Raw genomic sequence first — 17,061 nt, forward strand, 5'->3', positions numbered from 1 at the left:
TTTCCTAAGATTTATGACGCGCCGACATGGCCCCATGGGACCGAAGGCTTGCTTCCTGTGCTGTTATCAAGCGCATGACTGCAAGGGGCTGTCACATTGTCTATTGCTGAAGTCCCTGAGCAGAGCATCAGCTACCGCTCTGCCCGGGACTTCAGCACTCCAAAGCAATTTTTGGTCCCCGTATAGCCCCTTTAAATGTGTCATGAGATACAATGCATACTAAAGAATAGAGTAGTAAAACATGAATTTAGACTATTATAGCAGAAAAAAATAATATTATATGAATAATTAAGCCTCCAAAACCAACACAGATTATGTAGTAAGTAGTACATTTTGAAAAACACCTGTACACAGTTACATGCATGTTGGATGTGAACTGTGCATCCTCATTTGAAACTGTAATTATTTGACCAGTGGAATGACCAGCAAGTTTGTGGACCCACTGGGCTAACTCCGCCGGATTGGCGTAGGTCCACCTCTAAGGGCGTTGTCTAAGCAGCCTCCCCGGTCTTCACCCTTTAACCCCTCCACAGGGATCTGGTCTTCGCTACGGGGAGACTGCCAGGTCGCTACCTCTTGAGGTAGTCCCGGCAGAGTTACTGCTGGCCAATCAGAAGCTAGGCAGAGACAGGCAGGGGGTAACTTGGTAGCAGTCTGGTGCCGGATTGCTGGAAGCAGTCTGGTGCAGGATTGCTGAAAGCAGGCTGGTGCAGGATTTCTGGAAGCAGGCTGGTGCCAGATTGCTGGTATCAGATACCTGGAAGCACCCAGAGGGCACGGGGGATACGGTCAGGTAACATACTCTAGATACAGGATACCAATAGGTAACAGACTCAGGACACAGGATCAATATCAAGAACGGACATTACTTGTTTCCCCTTAACCGCGACAGGACTTGGCGAACATGCTTCCGGTGCGTCGTCAAATCAGGTGAGTAGATCAAGAGGTCGTCCAGATAAACCACCATGGAGACATACAATATATCGTTCACGAATTCCTGGAACACAGCATAAGCGTTAGATAATCCGAAGAGAATCACGAGATATTCATAGTTGCCGTCTCGGGAGTTGAATGCGGTTTTCCACTTGTCACCCTCATGGATACAGATCAAGTTAGAAGCTCCACGGAGAACCAGCTTAGTGAAAATCTTGCCTCCACAAATACGGTTGAAAAGATCAGCGGCAAGGGGTACTTGTTTTTGACAGTGATCTTATTCAGACCACGATAGTCTATGCAGGGCCGGAGGGATCCATATTTTTAGTTGACTTCCTATTTGTAACAACCACGGTCGAGGACCTCTGCCTCCCCTTACCTGCTGACGGCGCGACCGCAGACCTCTCTCCTGTGGCCGACGTCTCCTTCCCCGGAGGCGTCAGCACATCTGGCCGCTCTGCCTTGTAGTGTACGCATATGTAATTAATTATTCCCAGATCATCCTGGACTATAAAAAGGGCCTTGCCCTCTCACTCCTTGCCTGAGCATTGTTGTGTATTCCCTTGTTAGTCTTGCAAATGGTCCCTTAGTCGTATCCTGTTCCCAGTGTTCCCGTGCCCTGCTACCTGTATCCTGTATTCTGTGCTGTGTTTGTTCCTGTGCCCTTTCTAGTGTTGGAGTTGTGTTGTGCCATCTGCCACACCTGGTATCATCTGCCACGTTTGGAGTTATCTACCGTCAAGTTCCATCTGAGCCTAAGCCTCTGCTACTGTCTAGACTATTACAGGTGCTCTTGTACTAGGACTTTGAATAGACCGTGTATGATGTTGTATGGCCAGCTGCTACTCCGCTACGGTCTAGTGGGTCCACATACCCACGGATCGTGACACTAATAAACCCCATCTCGAGGTTCTCCTTGACATATGCCGACATGGCTTGGGTCTCAGGCAGAGAGAAAGGATATGCCCGTCCCCAAGGAGGTGAAGTCTCAAGAAGCAACTCGATTGGACAGTCGTATGGATGATGCGGAGGCAAGCTTTCGGCCGCCTCCTTGCTGAAAACGTCAGAATAGCAAGCATATTGTGGAGGTAGACCAGGGAGTGACTGAGACACTGGAGGTCAGACAGTACGAATCAGAAGCATACAGCTGTGTTGAGAACGGGGTGCTCACTGAAGAATTTTTCCAGAATTCCAGTCCAGGATTGGACCGTGCTTGTGAAGACAAAGTAGTCCAGCAAGATTGGATTATTAGCCTCGAGTAGAACGTAGAAGGCTACTCGTTCTGATTGTAGAACACCCACTTGTACCTTCACTGGTTTAGTGATGGATAAGATTGGATCTGACAATGGATAACAATTGTCACGGTCCAGGGGTATGTGGACCCACTAGGCCGCTCCGCCGTAGTGGAGAGGCAGCTGACCAACTCACAGTCTACGCACAAAGTCTATGGTAGGAGTGTAGTCTGGATGGCGGCAAGGGCTCTGGCACAGATGGGGCTGGAGGTGGTGGGTTGCTCCAGGAGTGGCGGATGGTATCCAGAAGGACAGACGACAGCCGACGTGGAGAATTCCAGCAGGCAAGGCAAGGTATGGCTCAGGTACTACACAGGTTCGGAACAAGGCACAGCACGAGATACAGGATATAGGAGGCAGGAGAAGGGGACACTGGGAGCAGGAAAACACTAAGGGACCGTTTGCAATACAGACATGGGAAAAATACAACAACGCTTAGGCAGGGAATGGAAGAGCGGAGCCCTTCTTATAGTCCGGGATAGTCTTATAGCCCTTCTTATAGTCTTATAGCAAGGGTTGATTAGGGAACTTTAAGCATGTGCGCGCGTAGGCCCTTTAAAGCCAGGACCACGCGCGCACCTTACCAGTGAAAGCAGGACCAGCCGGCCGCAAGTGCTGGCGTCTCCTAGGAGGGAGACGCCAGTAGGAAGACAATGGACTGTGGCGTTCCTGGGTAAGGAACGGTGGCGGTCTGTGACCACGGCCGTGACAACAACTCACGAAAGCCTCCCCTAGGGGTTTCACTAGAGGAATCGTTGGCAAATGGAGACGGTCTACTAAGGCCTGGTGTATGGAGTTCCCGGCTGCTCCGGAATCCAGGCTGACACAGAATGAGATGCTTCACCAGCGAGGATAGAGGCTGTGATTGAGAGTTTAGGAAAGGATTTTAGAGAAGGCATTGGTCCACCTAGGGTAGTCTCTCCTATCAACCCTAGGTGCTGGAGTTTCCTGGCTTCTGAGGAAACTCATGCACAATATGACCCTTGTTCCCACAGTACATACACAAGCTAGCTGCACATCTGTGCTGCCGCTCCTGGTCCCATATTCTGACCCGATCAACCTGCATATTCTCTTCAGAGGCAGTAGAGGAAGGAGGAAGCAAAGGCCTTTGAAAATTAGGCACCAGTCTAGAGAACTTTCTCTCTTGTATAGCTTATTGGGAGCGTTCCCGGAACCTCAGGTCTATGCGGGTGGCCAGCAGAATTAGGGCATCTAGAGTAGAGGGGAGATCACGAGCTGCCAGCTCATCTTTGATCCTACTGGCTAGACCTTGCCAGAAGGCTGCCACCACCTGCTCATTATTTCAGGCAAGCTCCGCTGCGGAGGTACTGAATTGGATGGCGTATTCTCAAACAGTCTAAGAGGTGTAACTACTACTGGCTGAGGAGTAGATGGAGCTACAGCTTATGGAGCTGCCGGAGTAGAAACAGGAGCGATGTCCAGGCGACTGGCTATGGTCTTAACTGCCTGCAATATCGGATCCTGGCTATATCGGAGATCTCGCATATCGTCTTGCATGACTTGAACCGCCGTCTTGGGTTTGCCAGTGGGGTCCATCATGGCCTGAGCAAACTGCAACGACCAGCAGGTTTGTGGACCCACTGGGCTACTCTGCTGGATTGACGCAGGGCCACCCCTAAGGGCGTTGCCCAAGCAGCCTCCCTGGTCTTCACCCTTTAACCCCTCTACAAGGATCTGGTCTTCGCTGCAGGAAGACTGTCAGGTTGCTACCTCTTGAGGTAGTCCCGGCAGAGTAGCTGCTGGCCAAACAAAAGCCAGGCAGAGACAGGCAGGTGGGTACCTTGGTAGTAGACTGGTGATAGCTTGCTGGAAGCAGGCTGGTGATAGCTTGCTGGAAGCAGGCTGGTGCCGGATTGCTGGAAGCAGGCTGGTGCCGGATTGCTGGAAGCAGGCTGGTGCCGGATTGCTGGAAGCAGGCTGGTGCCGGATTGCTGGAAGCATCCATAGGTCACGGGATACTGTCAGGTAACAGACTCAGGATACATGACACCAATAGTTAACAGACGTGCGATATAGAATACCAATAGGGAACAGACTCGGGATGCAGGGTACAGAACTTTGCAGGGTAACACTAGGTTTGTCAAACTTTGCTCAGGCACTGGGGAAAGGGGCAGGGTCACTTATAAGGGCCAAAATGTGAAGGGATAGGCTGGGGACAATTTTACTAGTGTGCGTGCTGGCCCTTTAAGTACTGGGGCGTGGGGGAAGCACCAAAGTAAGTTTTCACAGTCTGGCATATAGGCAAAGGTATCGTGCATGCTACATCATTTATTCCATATTTATTCCATGTTACAATTAGAGAACTAAAGCATATGCAATGAGACCTTCGCCCACAAAACCTGGCCATGTTGCCCAAAGTAACCAACCATAGTACAGCTTTAACTTTTCAAGAGTAGTTTAAGAAATTAAAGCTGAGCTCTGATTGGATGCTATGGGCAACATGGCCATATTTTCTGTTAAATCGTTTTCATAAATAACCTCTCTTGAATTCAATTCAAAATGCTCACCTATTAGCGGTTCAATTTTATTTTTTTCTTTAGGCAGTTAACCCATCAGGACCCCCTTCTATGCGCAAAATGGAGAGCCCCACCAAAAAGTTGTTTCCTCTCTAGAGTACTCAACATGATGATGTGTTACATTCAATTGAATAAGCGTCATGTCATACTACATTTCCCCAGCACTGGCCATAACAAGGAAAATGAGTGGCTGCACAGAGCTATAACAGCTGATCTCCAGTCACCTGACAAGGTGATCAGCTGATCGCTGAGGTTGCTTCCTTTTAAGAATATATCTAAACAGATACAAAACTGACAGATGCAATAAGAAAAACAAAAGCATAATTTTTGTGCATGACTGCATTGTAAATAGCTTCTTTTTTTTTTCCAGGAAAAGCGTAAATTCTCTTTAAAGTGAAACCATTTCACCCAGATTGAACAAAATCATTCTGTGATGATTGTTGTTCCGATCATGAGTTTTAGGTAATACATACTGAAATATAGAAATAGGTCTAAAAAAAAATGTTCGGCTATGGCATAGATAATTTTAAACATGTTAAACTTACCATTATAGTAGGATTTTTCACAGTGATACAAGGTGTCGTCGCTCTCAAAGATCCACTAATACCATGATAATACTTAAAACAAATTTTTATTTCAGCTGAAAAGAAAGAACAGATTCCACTCAGTATAGTTATAGAAATTACCAGAAACAATATAAAACGTGGTAAAGAAAATACTAAAAAAGATATAGAAGACCGTTATTTTATGATTTAAGTTTCATAGTTACCCATATTTGGCATTTTATATTTTTATTAAATTGCTGTTTTTTTTTATAATTGTATGGCCATTAGAGGGCACCCCACCTGCTTAACAGAATATGAATATTTTCTTACTGTGTGTTGTATTTCTTAACCCCTTATTGATCAAGTTGTGTCCATACACATTTTACAAAGTTTTGCTATATTCTACTGCATATACGAGCATCCTTATTTATTTAGGTAGCTAATTGATACTGTTACTTTTTTCTTTTCACTTCACCTACATGAACTCAATAGAACGAAAGAGAAAACAAGCAGTCAAGTTGGCTCTATAATGAAAAAGCTATGGGCTTCAATCCATCCCTTGTTTTAGTCTAATCTCAGAAAAACACTAAGGTTATGTTCACAAGGAATAGGTTTGAGGCTGAAATATATGCGGCTGATTTCGAGGGAAAACAGCCTCTGAATCCAGGGGCTTTTGGAGTGGATCTTGGTGTTTGCAAGCATATTTTGAAGCGTAATTTAATGCATATCTTTAGTAATAATTTGAACGGACAATGGAAAATCAGTTCCAAAAATTCAGCAGCATAGAAATATGTCTTAGGCTGGGTTCACACGACCTATTTTCAGGCGTAAACGAGGCGTATTATGCCTCGTTTTACGCCTGAAAATAGGGCTACAATACGTCGGCAAACATCTGCCCATTCATTTGAATGGGTTTGCCGACGTACTGTGCAGACGACCTGTCATTTACGCGTAGTCGTTTGACAGCTGTCAAACGACGACGCGTAAAATGACTGCCTCGGCAAAGAAGTGCAGGACACTTATATACATTATATGCAGGGCACTTCTTTGCAACGTAATTTGAGCCATTCTTCATTGAACTCAATGAAGAGCAGCTCAAGATTTACGAGCGACACAGACGCCTCGCATAATACGAGGAGGAGCATTTACGTGTGAAACGAGGCAGCTATTTTCTCTTGAAAACAGTCTGTCTTTTCACACGTAAATGCCTGCTATTGTGTGCACATACCCTTATATGAACAACACAGTGTTGTTCCCATTGAAATCAATGGGAAACTGTTTGCAGGCATAATTCAAGTTTATTTTGGAGCGTAATACAAGCCTTTCATGCTCCAAAATACGCCTGAAAATAAGCAGTGTGAACATACCCTTAACACCATTATCTAAACTAAACCCCAATTTGTATTATGTTTCTGGATACTGCATTCCAACAAATAAATGTTATTCTTTGGTTAACTCACAGCAAACCCACTTCAGGTCTGTTATATCTTTCCTGTATACTTGTGACCATCCCATCATGTACATCTATGCCCCTTTTCATGCATCCCATGATCTTACTTGCTTTGGCAGCAGCTGCCTGGCACTGGTTGCTGCAGTTCAGTTTTCAGTTTTGTATTACTACTTAATATGCAATGTTGACATTTATTTTTCTTTCCCAAATGCATAACTTTACATGTATCTGTGTTGTTAAAATTAATTTGCCACTTATCTGGCCAAACTTCTAGCTACTCCAAATTCCCTCTGTAAAATAATACTGTCCCCTTATGTGTTCATGTGATTACTCAAATTCCAGCCATTTAACCACTTAGATGCTGCAGTCAATAGCGACCGCGGCACCAAAGCTGTTAGAAAGAGGGGGAGCCCGTCTGTCACTCCATCGCCCCACCGCGATTCGATCAGAGGGTGATGATAGTTGTCATAACAGCCTGTGGGCCTAATGAAGATGGCCTAATGGCCGATCTGATAGACTCACGACACACAGGCTTGGTATTCAAATGTGCATCTGCCAAGAGTGGCAGGATGTAACTTTATTTAACACAATATGAGAGTAGGCGTTACCCTCATACTTACACATAAACATTCCACATATGGTATAATACAAAATCGTCCAAGCTCGTCTAACGGCTTGTCCACAGACAACGGAATTGTGAAAGTCATAAAATGGTGCGGAAATAGCTGCGTTTTTCCCAATGCTAGGAGATGTGGACATCTCCTCTGAAAACGCAGCAATTCTGCACACTTTCTGTAGCAGAAATGTACATGCTGCAGTCCGAAATATACGCACTGCAGGTCAATTTCAGCTCGGATTTTTTACGCAGCATGTGGATGAGATTTGTTAAATCTCATCTATTATGCTGCTGCTGTATTCTGCTGTGTTTTTTCTGGCCGGGAAAACCGCGGCAATTCCGTTACGTGTGGACGAGCCCTTAGTATGTATCTTTAGCCCAGTGGAATACAAATGTCATTAGGTTTTTAGTCATGTCAGTCTTTATAATCAAACAGCAGAATACAAAGGTAATTGGGTCAAATACCATAAGTCAAAGAAATAGAATACCCATTCTCGTCTATAAGCCATGAACTATTCCACCTGTCAACAATTAATCTTCCGGACCGCAATTTAGGTTCACACATAATGAGTCAGTCTGCGAAGGTTCTGTATCCTGTTCCATGTAACCTGTGTCCGTTGCTATGTTGCATCCATGACCAGTCCTTTACCCTGAGTCCAGTGTCCGTGAAGAGTCCATTGTCCGTGACCAGTCCAGTGTCCGTGACCAGTCCTGGTTCCAGTAAACCAGTACATGCCAGCTTCCGATAATCCGGCACCAGCCTGCTTCCAGTAATCCGGCACCAGCCTGCTTCCAGTAATCCGGCACCAGCCTGCTGTCAAGGTAAAATCTACCATTTACTGTCCTATACCTGTCTGGCCAGCAGCTACTCTGTTACGGCAGAGTAGACCAGTGGGTCCACATACCCAGTGGACCATATAGTCCCGCAAAAAAAAAATGCCCTCGCACCGCTCAATTGACGATTCTCAGAACATTGGGACACTAATTTTCTTTTTTTAGCAAATAGTTTTTTTTTGTAAAAGTACTAAAACATAAAAAAGAACTATATAATTTTTGTATCGCCGTAATCGTATTTACCCACAGAATAAAGTTAACATGTATTTTTTTTACTGCGCAGTGAATGCTGTAAAAACAAAACCCAAAAAACTATGGAGGAATGAGTTTTTGCCCCCCATTCCACACCAGAGATTTGTTTTCCATTTCTCAGTACATTATATGATTCAATAAATGGTGCCATAAAAAACAACTCACTCTGCAGAAAACAAGCCATTATAGGGCTATAGCAAAGGAAAAATAAAAATGTTGTGGCTATTGTATGGTGGAGAGGAAAAAACAACAAATTAAAACCTAAAAAATGGCTGCAGTGGTAAGGGGTTAACCCCTTGAGTACCCAGCTCATTTTGGCCATGAGGACATCACTTTATGTGGTAATAACTCCGGAATGCTTTTACCTATCCAATTGATTCTGAGATTGTTTTCTCGTGACATATTGTACTTTAGTTTAGTGCAAAAATTTGGTCGATAAATTCATTGCTTATTTGTGAAAAACACCAACATTTAGCGAAAATATGAAGAAATTATGATTTTTCCAATTTTTAATGCATCTGCTTGTAAAACAGATGGTAATACCACACAAAATAGTTACCAATTAACATCTCCCATATGTCTACTTTATGTTTGCATCGTTTTTTGAACATCCTTTTATTTTTCTATGACCTCACAAGGCTTAGAACTTTAGCAGCAATTTCTCATATTTTTAAGAAAATTTCAAAAAGCGATTTTTTCAGGGACGAGTTCAGTTCTGAAGTGGTTTTGAGTGCCCTATATATTAGAAACCCCCATAAAACACCCCATTTTGAAAACTGCACCCCTTAAAAGTATCCAAAACAGCATTCAGAAAGTGTTTCAACCCTTTAGGCGTTTTACAGGAATTGAAGGAAAGTAGAGCTGAAATTTTCAAATTTCATTTTTTTTTACAAAATTCATATGTAATACATTTTCTTCTGTACCACAGAAGGTTTTACCTGAGAAACGCAACTCAATATTTATTGCCCAGATTCTGCAGTTTTTAGAAATATCCCACATGTGGCCCTAGTGCGCTAATGGACTGAAACACAGGCCTCAGAAGCAAAGGAGCACCTCTTGGATTTTGGGGCCTCCTTTTTTCAGAATATATTTTAGGCACCATGTCAGGTTTGAAGAGGTCTTGTGGTGTCAAAACAGTGTAAACCCCCAAAAGTGACCCCCATTTTTTAAACTACACCCCTCAGGGAATTTATCTAGGGGTATAGTTAGCATTTTGACCCCACAGGTATTTTGCTATATTTTCTGGAGTTAGTCTGTGAAAATAAAAATCTACTTTTTTTCGGGAAAAACGTAAAAATTTCTAATTTTTGCAAGAAATAAAGGAGAGAAAGCACCCCAACATTTGTAAAGCAATTTCTCGCGATTACGGAAATACCCCATATGTGGTAATAAACTGCTGTTTGGACCCACAGCAGGGCTCAGAAGATAAGGACCCCCATTTGGATTTTGGAAACTATACCCCTCAAGGAATTTTTCTAGTGGTATAGTTATCATTTTGACCCCACAGGTTTTTTGCTGAATTTATTGGAATTAGTCTGTGAAGATGAAAAGAGACTTTTTTTTGGAAAAAACACAGAATTTTCAAATTTTTATAAGGAATAAAGGAGAAAAAGCACCTCAACATTTGTAAAGCAATTTCTCCTGATTACGGAAATACCCCATTATGTGGTAATAAACTGCTGTTTGGACCCATGGCAGGGCTCAGAAGGGACGGAGCACCATTTGGATTTTGCAGCTCAGATTTAGCTGAATTGGTTTCTGGGGGCCATGTCGCATTTGCAGAGTCCCTGAAGTACCAGTACAGTCCCCAGATGTGATCCCAATTTGGAGACTATACCCCTGAAAGAATTAAATTAGAGGTGTAGTGAGCATTTTGAGCCCTCAGGTGTTTTATAGATTTTATTAGAATTGGTCCGTGAAAATGAAAACATTTTTTTTTTCCAATAACCTGTAGCTTTAGCTCAGAATTTTTCATTTCCACAAGGAATACAGGAGAAAAGACACCCCAAAATGTGTTACACAATTTCTCCTGATTACGGAAATACCCCATATGTGGTTGTAAACGGCTATTTGGACATACGGCAAGGGTCTAAACGGAAAAAGTGCAATTTCGTTTTTGGAGTGGAGATTTTACAAAATTTGTTTTTGACGCCATGTTGCATTGCGCTGAGGTACCAGTACAGTGAAAACTCCCGAGAAGTGACCCCATTTAGGAAACTACACCCCTCAAGGAATTCATCTAGAAGTGTAGTGAGCATTTTGACCCCCAAAGGTTTTGCAGAAATTAGTGCACAGTGGATGTTGCAGATTGAAAATTGACATTTTCCACATATATGCTATTTCAGTGCCCAATGCGTTGGGCCCAGCTTGTACCACTGGAGACATACGCCCCATAAATTGTTAAGCGGTTCTCCAGAGTACGGTAATACCCCATATGTGGTCATAAACCGCTGTTTGGGCACACTGCCAGGCCCAGAAGGAGCGCCATTTGGCTTTTGGAGCGCAGATTTTGCTTGGTAGTAGTTTTGTTTAGTGTTTTACTGGTGTTTCAGTTTATAATGTGGGGGCATATGTAATCTGTGCGGAGTACATACATTTTTTGCGTGACACACTGTCGTTTTTATTGGTACCATGTTTGGCTACGCGCGACTTTTTGATCACTTTTTATTCCATTTTTTTGGAAACAACGTGACCAAAAAAGGAAATTCTGCAATTGTTTTTTATGGTATTTTTTTTACGGTGTTCACCGTGCGGGATAAATAATATGATATTTTTTTAGGTCAGGCCGATTTGAACGCGGCGATACCTATTATGTCTTGTTTTTGTCTTTTTTTTCATTTTTTTTCTAATTATAAAGGGCTTGATCAGGGAAACAAGGCGATTATTGTTTTTCTTACATAAAACTTGTATTTATTTATTTAAAACTTTTTTTTAACTTTTTATTTTACACATACTAGGGGACTGGAAGATCTGATCTTCTGATACCCTGCACAATACACTGCACTACTTCTGTATGTACTGATGTAGTGCAGTGTATTGTAACTGTCACTTTACAACTGACAGTTGAGCCTATTACGTCCTGCCTTGGGCAGGACCTAATAGGCTCCCGTACCTGGCAACCAGGAAGCCGTTGCTAGGCTTCCTGGTTGACATTGCAACCATCAGAAGCCCGCGATTTTTCGCGGGGGGGGGGCAATGGGGTGCAGAGGGAGCCCCCTCCCTCTGTATCAATCACTTAAATGCCGCTGTCGCTATTGACAGCGGCATTTAAGGGGTTAAACTACAGCGATCGGAGAGGACAGTGATCGCTGTAGTTGCAGTGGGATGTCGGCTGTATATTACAGCCGACATCCGATGAAGATGGAGCGAGCACAGCTCCTGTGCCCGCTTCATCCTCAGGGCGTTACTATACGCCCATTTTCGGGAAGGGGTTAATAAAAATAGTGTTTTGTTTTTTTACACCGCTTTCTCTGATCTTCTCACGTATCTCACAGAAGTGAGGAGATCAGAGAAAGTGACAGGAGCTTTCTCCTGCAGACGACGTCACAGACGGCTGTGATTGGTCAGTCTTCAGAGACTGACCAATCACAGCAATCGCCGGCATTGGGGACTGCTAATTGGTCCCCAGGCCGGTAGCAGAGACGGTTAGCTGTCAATGACAGCTGCCGCCGCTGTTCTGTCACTATGTGATTTCACATAGTGACAGTTTATTCCTGCGCCGTAATAGTACGTCGAAGGTACGCTGGAATAAGCGGCCAGCGACGTACTATTACGTCGAAGGTACGCAAGGGGTTAAGCCTTCCCTGGACTTCTCACAGCTACTACTGCTGTACATTATTTATGCCCTTCTCATCTAAACTGCATAAACAACAAATACATTCTGCACTGTCTAACTATCTCTTTGCTACCTTCTTTTTTGTTCACCTAGTCTGCAACTAACATTGAAGGATTCTTTTTGAACAGGTTCCCGACCGCTGGCCGTATTTATAGACTATTTACGGCGGCACTTCAGAGACTGTGCACGCGCGATCGCGTGCACACAGCTCTATGCCCTGGCTGTTGCTAACAGCCATGGGCGCTGGGCAGAATGTCAGGGGCCAATCTTTTGGCCCCTGAACATGTGATCGCTGTGACAACCAATCACAGCGATCACATGCATTTCTGCATAGAAAACAGTGTGCACGCGATCGCGTGCACACAGCCCTGAGCCCACGCTGTTACCAACAGCTCTGGGCACTGGGTAGAGTATCAGGGACCAATCTGATGGTCCCTGAACATGTGGACGCTGTGAAAACACAGCGACCACATTTGTTTTATTTTGACTTTCTTTCTTTTATTCTATTAGAATAGGCAGGTAGGGAGTATATAATTATATATATCCACATATATATAATATATATAGCAATAGCGGTTTATTTTTTTGTTAGCGGTAGTGTAGATATATATAGCAGTTAGTTTGTGTGTTTTATAAAAAAAATAAAAAAATTTGTTTAGTTAGTGTTAGTTACGTTATGGCGAGGAAGTTGTTTAGCGCCGAGGAGGCATACGCCATGCTGTGGTCTGAGTCGGAGACCACATCAGAGATGGCGTCCGAGATGGAACCTGTTTTAGGTAGTGACGATGACAGCGTCACTTCAGGTTCATCTTCAGGGGACGTTGTCCCTGATGCAGTTGAAACTGCAGAACATGAAAGCGCAGGGCCAAGTAGTGCTGTAGCACGGGACAGCCTGGTCCCTTCAGTCCAGGCTCTTGTATGGGCTCCTGCCTCATCTTTTGGGCTTAGAATCCACGGATTTACTGCCACTCCTGGCATAACCGTGGACAATACAAATTTTGTCCAAATGGATTACTTCCATTTATTTATAACGGACGACATCCTAAATCAGATTGTCCACGAAACAAATTTATATGCCACGCAATATATAAGGCAGAAACCTTCATCCACCCATGCCAGAGATTGGACGCCCACCAATTTGCAGGAATCAAAAAAAAATTTTTGGGGCTCACCCTAAATATGGGTATTGTCAAAAAGCCCTTCATTAGGGCTTACTGGTCAACAAGACCCGCCCAAGTCACCCCAGTATATTCTGCAGTAATGCCCAGGTCTCGTTATGAGACAATAATGAGGTTCCTCCACTTCAATGACAACGCACAGGCCCCCCCAAGTACCGATGCAAACCGGGATCGGTTGTTCAAAATAAGACCGCTAATAAATTCCCTGAATAATTTATTTCTGCAACTCTACACCCCTGAGCAGAATGTAAGTGTGGACGAATCCCTCCTCAACTTTCATGGCAGACTTAGCTTTCGCCAATATCTACCTTCCAAAAGGGCAAGATATGGCGTTAAGCTCTACAAATTGTGTGAAAGCGGGTCAGGATATACCACCGCCTTCAGGATTTATGAAGGGCGGGACCGCACAATTAATGTTCCTGGATGCCCCCCTGATCTTTCCACCAGCAGTAAGATCGTGTGGGAGATAATGCAGCCTCTGCTTCACAAGGGGTACCTCCTGTACTGTGATAATTTTTATTCGAGTGTGCCCCTGTTTAGGCATTTGCATGCTGCAAGGACTGGGGCATGTGGTACCATGCGCAAAAACAGAATTGGTTTTCCACAGCAATTAGTGGGGAAGCGCATGGTAAAGGTGGACTCCTGTGCTTATGCATCTGAAGAATTGCTGGCGGTCAAGTTCAGGGATCGCAAAGATGTGTATGTGTAAAGCACGATTCATACCGCAGGAACAGTGGCAGTGAGGGAAAGAGGGGCAACATCGGACAAGCACAAACCAGTGAGCGTGTCCGAATATAACAAGTACATGGGGGGGGGGGTGGATTTAAGCGACCAGGTTTTACAGCCCTATTTAGTAAAACGCAAAACTAAAACCTGGTCCAAAAAAGTGGCCATTTATTTGTTACAGGTGGCCATCCACAACTCATTTGGGCTCTACAAAAAAAACAGAGGCAGAGACACATACCTGGATTTCCAGGAAAAAATTATTGAAGGCCTCATTTTTGATGTTCAGGACACCCGAGAATGCCCCCAGTCTGAATATGTCACGCGACTGACTGATAGACACTTCATCAGTCGGATTCCCCAAACAGCAACCAGAAGCAAGCCCCAGAAAAAGTGCCGCGTCTGCAGAAAAGACGGGCACCGCAAAGATTCCCGATATTTCTGTCCCTCATGTCCCTCGCAACCAGGCCTGTGCATTGAGCCATGTTTTAAAAAAATACCACACTGTTCTGAATGATTAGATTTTAGTTAATTCGTTGAAAATATATTTGCCTACATTACGTTTTTATTTTTCCCCTGATTTTACTCCAAGGGTGAGGGAGGGAATGGGTGGATGTCATGTTTGCATATTCTCTAAAGTTCATCTGCTGGATAGCTCCATTTGCATAAACCTGCAATTTCTTATTTTAGAAAACCGAAAAAAAAAAATTCCCATTAAACCCCTAGATGAATATTTTGGGATTTCTACTTCAAGAGCAGATATTTTGGAAGTGTTATAGAAACTCTGTTGAGTTTTGTAAAACCAGCTTTGAAAAAAAGCGATTTGTGAAATAAGCTTCTTCTATCGTCCACCCTCCTACTTCTCTATGTGATAAATAAGACACACATATTTGGTATCCCCATGCACGGGAGAAGTGGAAGAATGTGAAAGGAGATTAATTTTGTCCGTGGTCTATACCGTGTGTGAAAAATACTAGCCTAAACTGACGCATTTGCTAAAAAAGCGCTGATTTTATTTTGTTCCATCTTATTCAAGAAACTTTCAGAAGAAAACTGGACTTGCTAAAAATATGATAAACCCCTTGAAGGAAACCTTGTGGGTTTTACTTGTGTGAATGAAGTCATTTATGGGGTGTTTCTAATGTTTCAGCAGCATTAGGCCCCCCAGAAAACAGTATGCTGCTATAAAATCAAATGCAGAATTCCTGGACCGAAAAGGCCAAAAAGCCTCCTTTTATGCTAAGCCCTGGCACATGCCCGCACAGTGAATAAGGCACACATATTTGGTATCCCCATGCACGGGAGAAGTGGAAGAATGTGAAAGGAGATTAATTTTGTCCGTGGCCCATACCGTGTGTGAAAAATGCTAGCCTAAACTGACGCATTTGCTAAATTCTTGCATTTTTTTCCAATTTTGCCCACTTTAGAGAAAAAAATAAAAATTATATATACTGACAAATGCCACTAAAACAAAGCCCTATCTGTCCTTTAAAAAGAGTGTAAAATTCAAAGATGAACTTTATTCACCTGCAGAGTTATAGTCATCTAAAGAAGCACATAGCAAAATTGTGAAATTTGCTCTGGTCATTTAGCTGTAAAACAGCCTAGTCCTTAACCGGTCAATATTAAAGTTTTTCTTTATTATAATGATATTAGTAAAAATACAAATCGGTAAGCATATATTGCAAAACAACATACAGTAAGGTCCAGAATTATTTGGACAGGGACACAAGTTTTGTCATTTCAGCTGTTTACCAAAACATACTGAATATACAGTTATATAATCAATATGGGCTTAAAGTTCAGGCTCTCAGCTTTAATTTGAGGGTATTCACATCCTAATTTGTGGAAGGGTTTAGGAATTACAGCTCTTTAATATGTAGCTGCCTCTTTTTAAAGTAATTGGACAATTATCTCAAAAACGATTTAATGGGCTGCATGGGCTATTCCCTCATTAATCCATCATCAATTAAGCAGGTAAAAGATCTGGAGTGGATTCCAGGTGTGGCATTTGCATTTGGAAGCTGTTGCTGTGAACCCACAACATGAGGTCAAAGGAGCTCTCAATGCAAGCGAAACAGACCATTGTTAGGCTGAAAAAAATTAAGAAATCTACCAGAGATAGCACAAATGTTAGGAGTGGCCCAATCAAAAGTTTGGTACATTCTTGAAAAAAAAGAGCGCACTGGTGATCTCGCGAAATCCAAAAGGCCTGGACGTCCATGGAAGACAATAGTGGTGGATCGCACAATCCTTTCCATGGTGAAGAAAAACCCCTTCATAACATCTATGTGACTGAAGACAGAAGCAGCCGGATGTATTCTGAGGTGTTCAGGGATATACTTTCTGCTCAGATTCAACCAAATGCATCAAAGTTGATTGGACGTCGCTTCACTGTACAGATGGACAATAACACAAAACATACTGCGAAAGCAACCCAGGAGCTTTTTGAGGCAAAGGAGTGGAATATTCTACAATGGCCAAGTCAATCACCAGATCTCAACCTGATCGCGCATGCATTTCACTTGCTTAAGACAAAACTTAAGGGAGAAAGATGCACAAATAAGCAACAACTGAAGACAGCTGCAGTAAAGGCCTGGCAAAGCATCACAAAGGAGGAAACCCAGCGTTGAATGATGTCCATGGCTTCAGGCAGTCATTGCCTGAAAAGGATTCTCTACAAAGTATTTTAAAAAAACAACATTTTATTTATGGTAATTTTAATTTGTCCAATTACTTTTGAGTCCCTGAAATGAGGAGGCTGTGTAGAAAAATAGTTGCAACTCCTAAACGTTTCACAGGATATTTTTGTTCAACCCCTTGAATTAAACCTGAAAGTCTACACTTCAACTGCATCTCAGTTGTT

At 43.3% G+C, this 17,061-nt stretch overlaps 1 protein-coding gene across 4 annotated transcripts in view; it reads right to left on the reverse strand.

The window, feature by feature from the left end:
- HECW2 (HECT, C2 and WW domain containing E3 ubiquitin protein ligase 2) overlaps window positions 1-17,061 on the reverse strand; it is a 547,978-nt gene that overhangs the window by 287,182 nt on the left and 243,735 nt on the right. For all 4 annotated transcript variants that reach the window (XM_075829943.1, XM_075829941.1, XM_075829942.1 and 1 more), the window contains one exon: window positions 5,308-5,402. In XM_075829943.1, the coding sequence (XP_075686058.1) occupies window positions 5,308-5,402 (95 nt within the window). The remainder of the gene's footprint in view (window positions 1-5,307; window positions 5,403-17,061) is intronic.

Source organism: Rhinoderma darwinii, chromosome 6, assembly GCF_050947455.1.
Source record: "Rhinoderma darwinii isolate aRhiDar2 chromosome 6, aRhiDar2.hap1, whole genome shotgun sequence".
Taxonomy (NCBI): domain Eukaryota; kingdom Metazoa; phylum Chordata; class Amphibia; order Anura; family Rhinodermatidae; genus Rhinoderma; species Rhinoderma darwinii.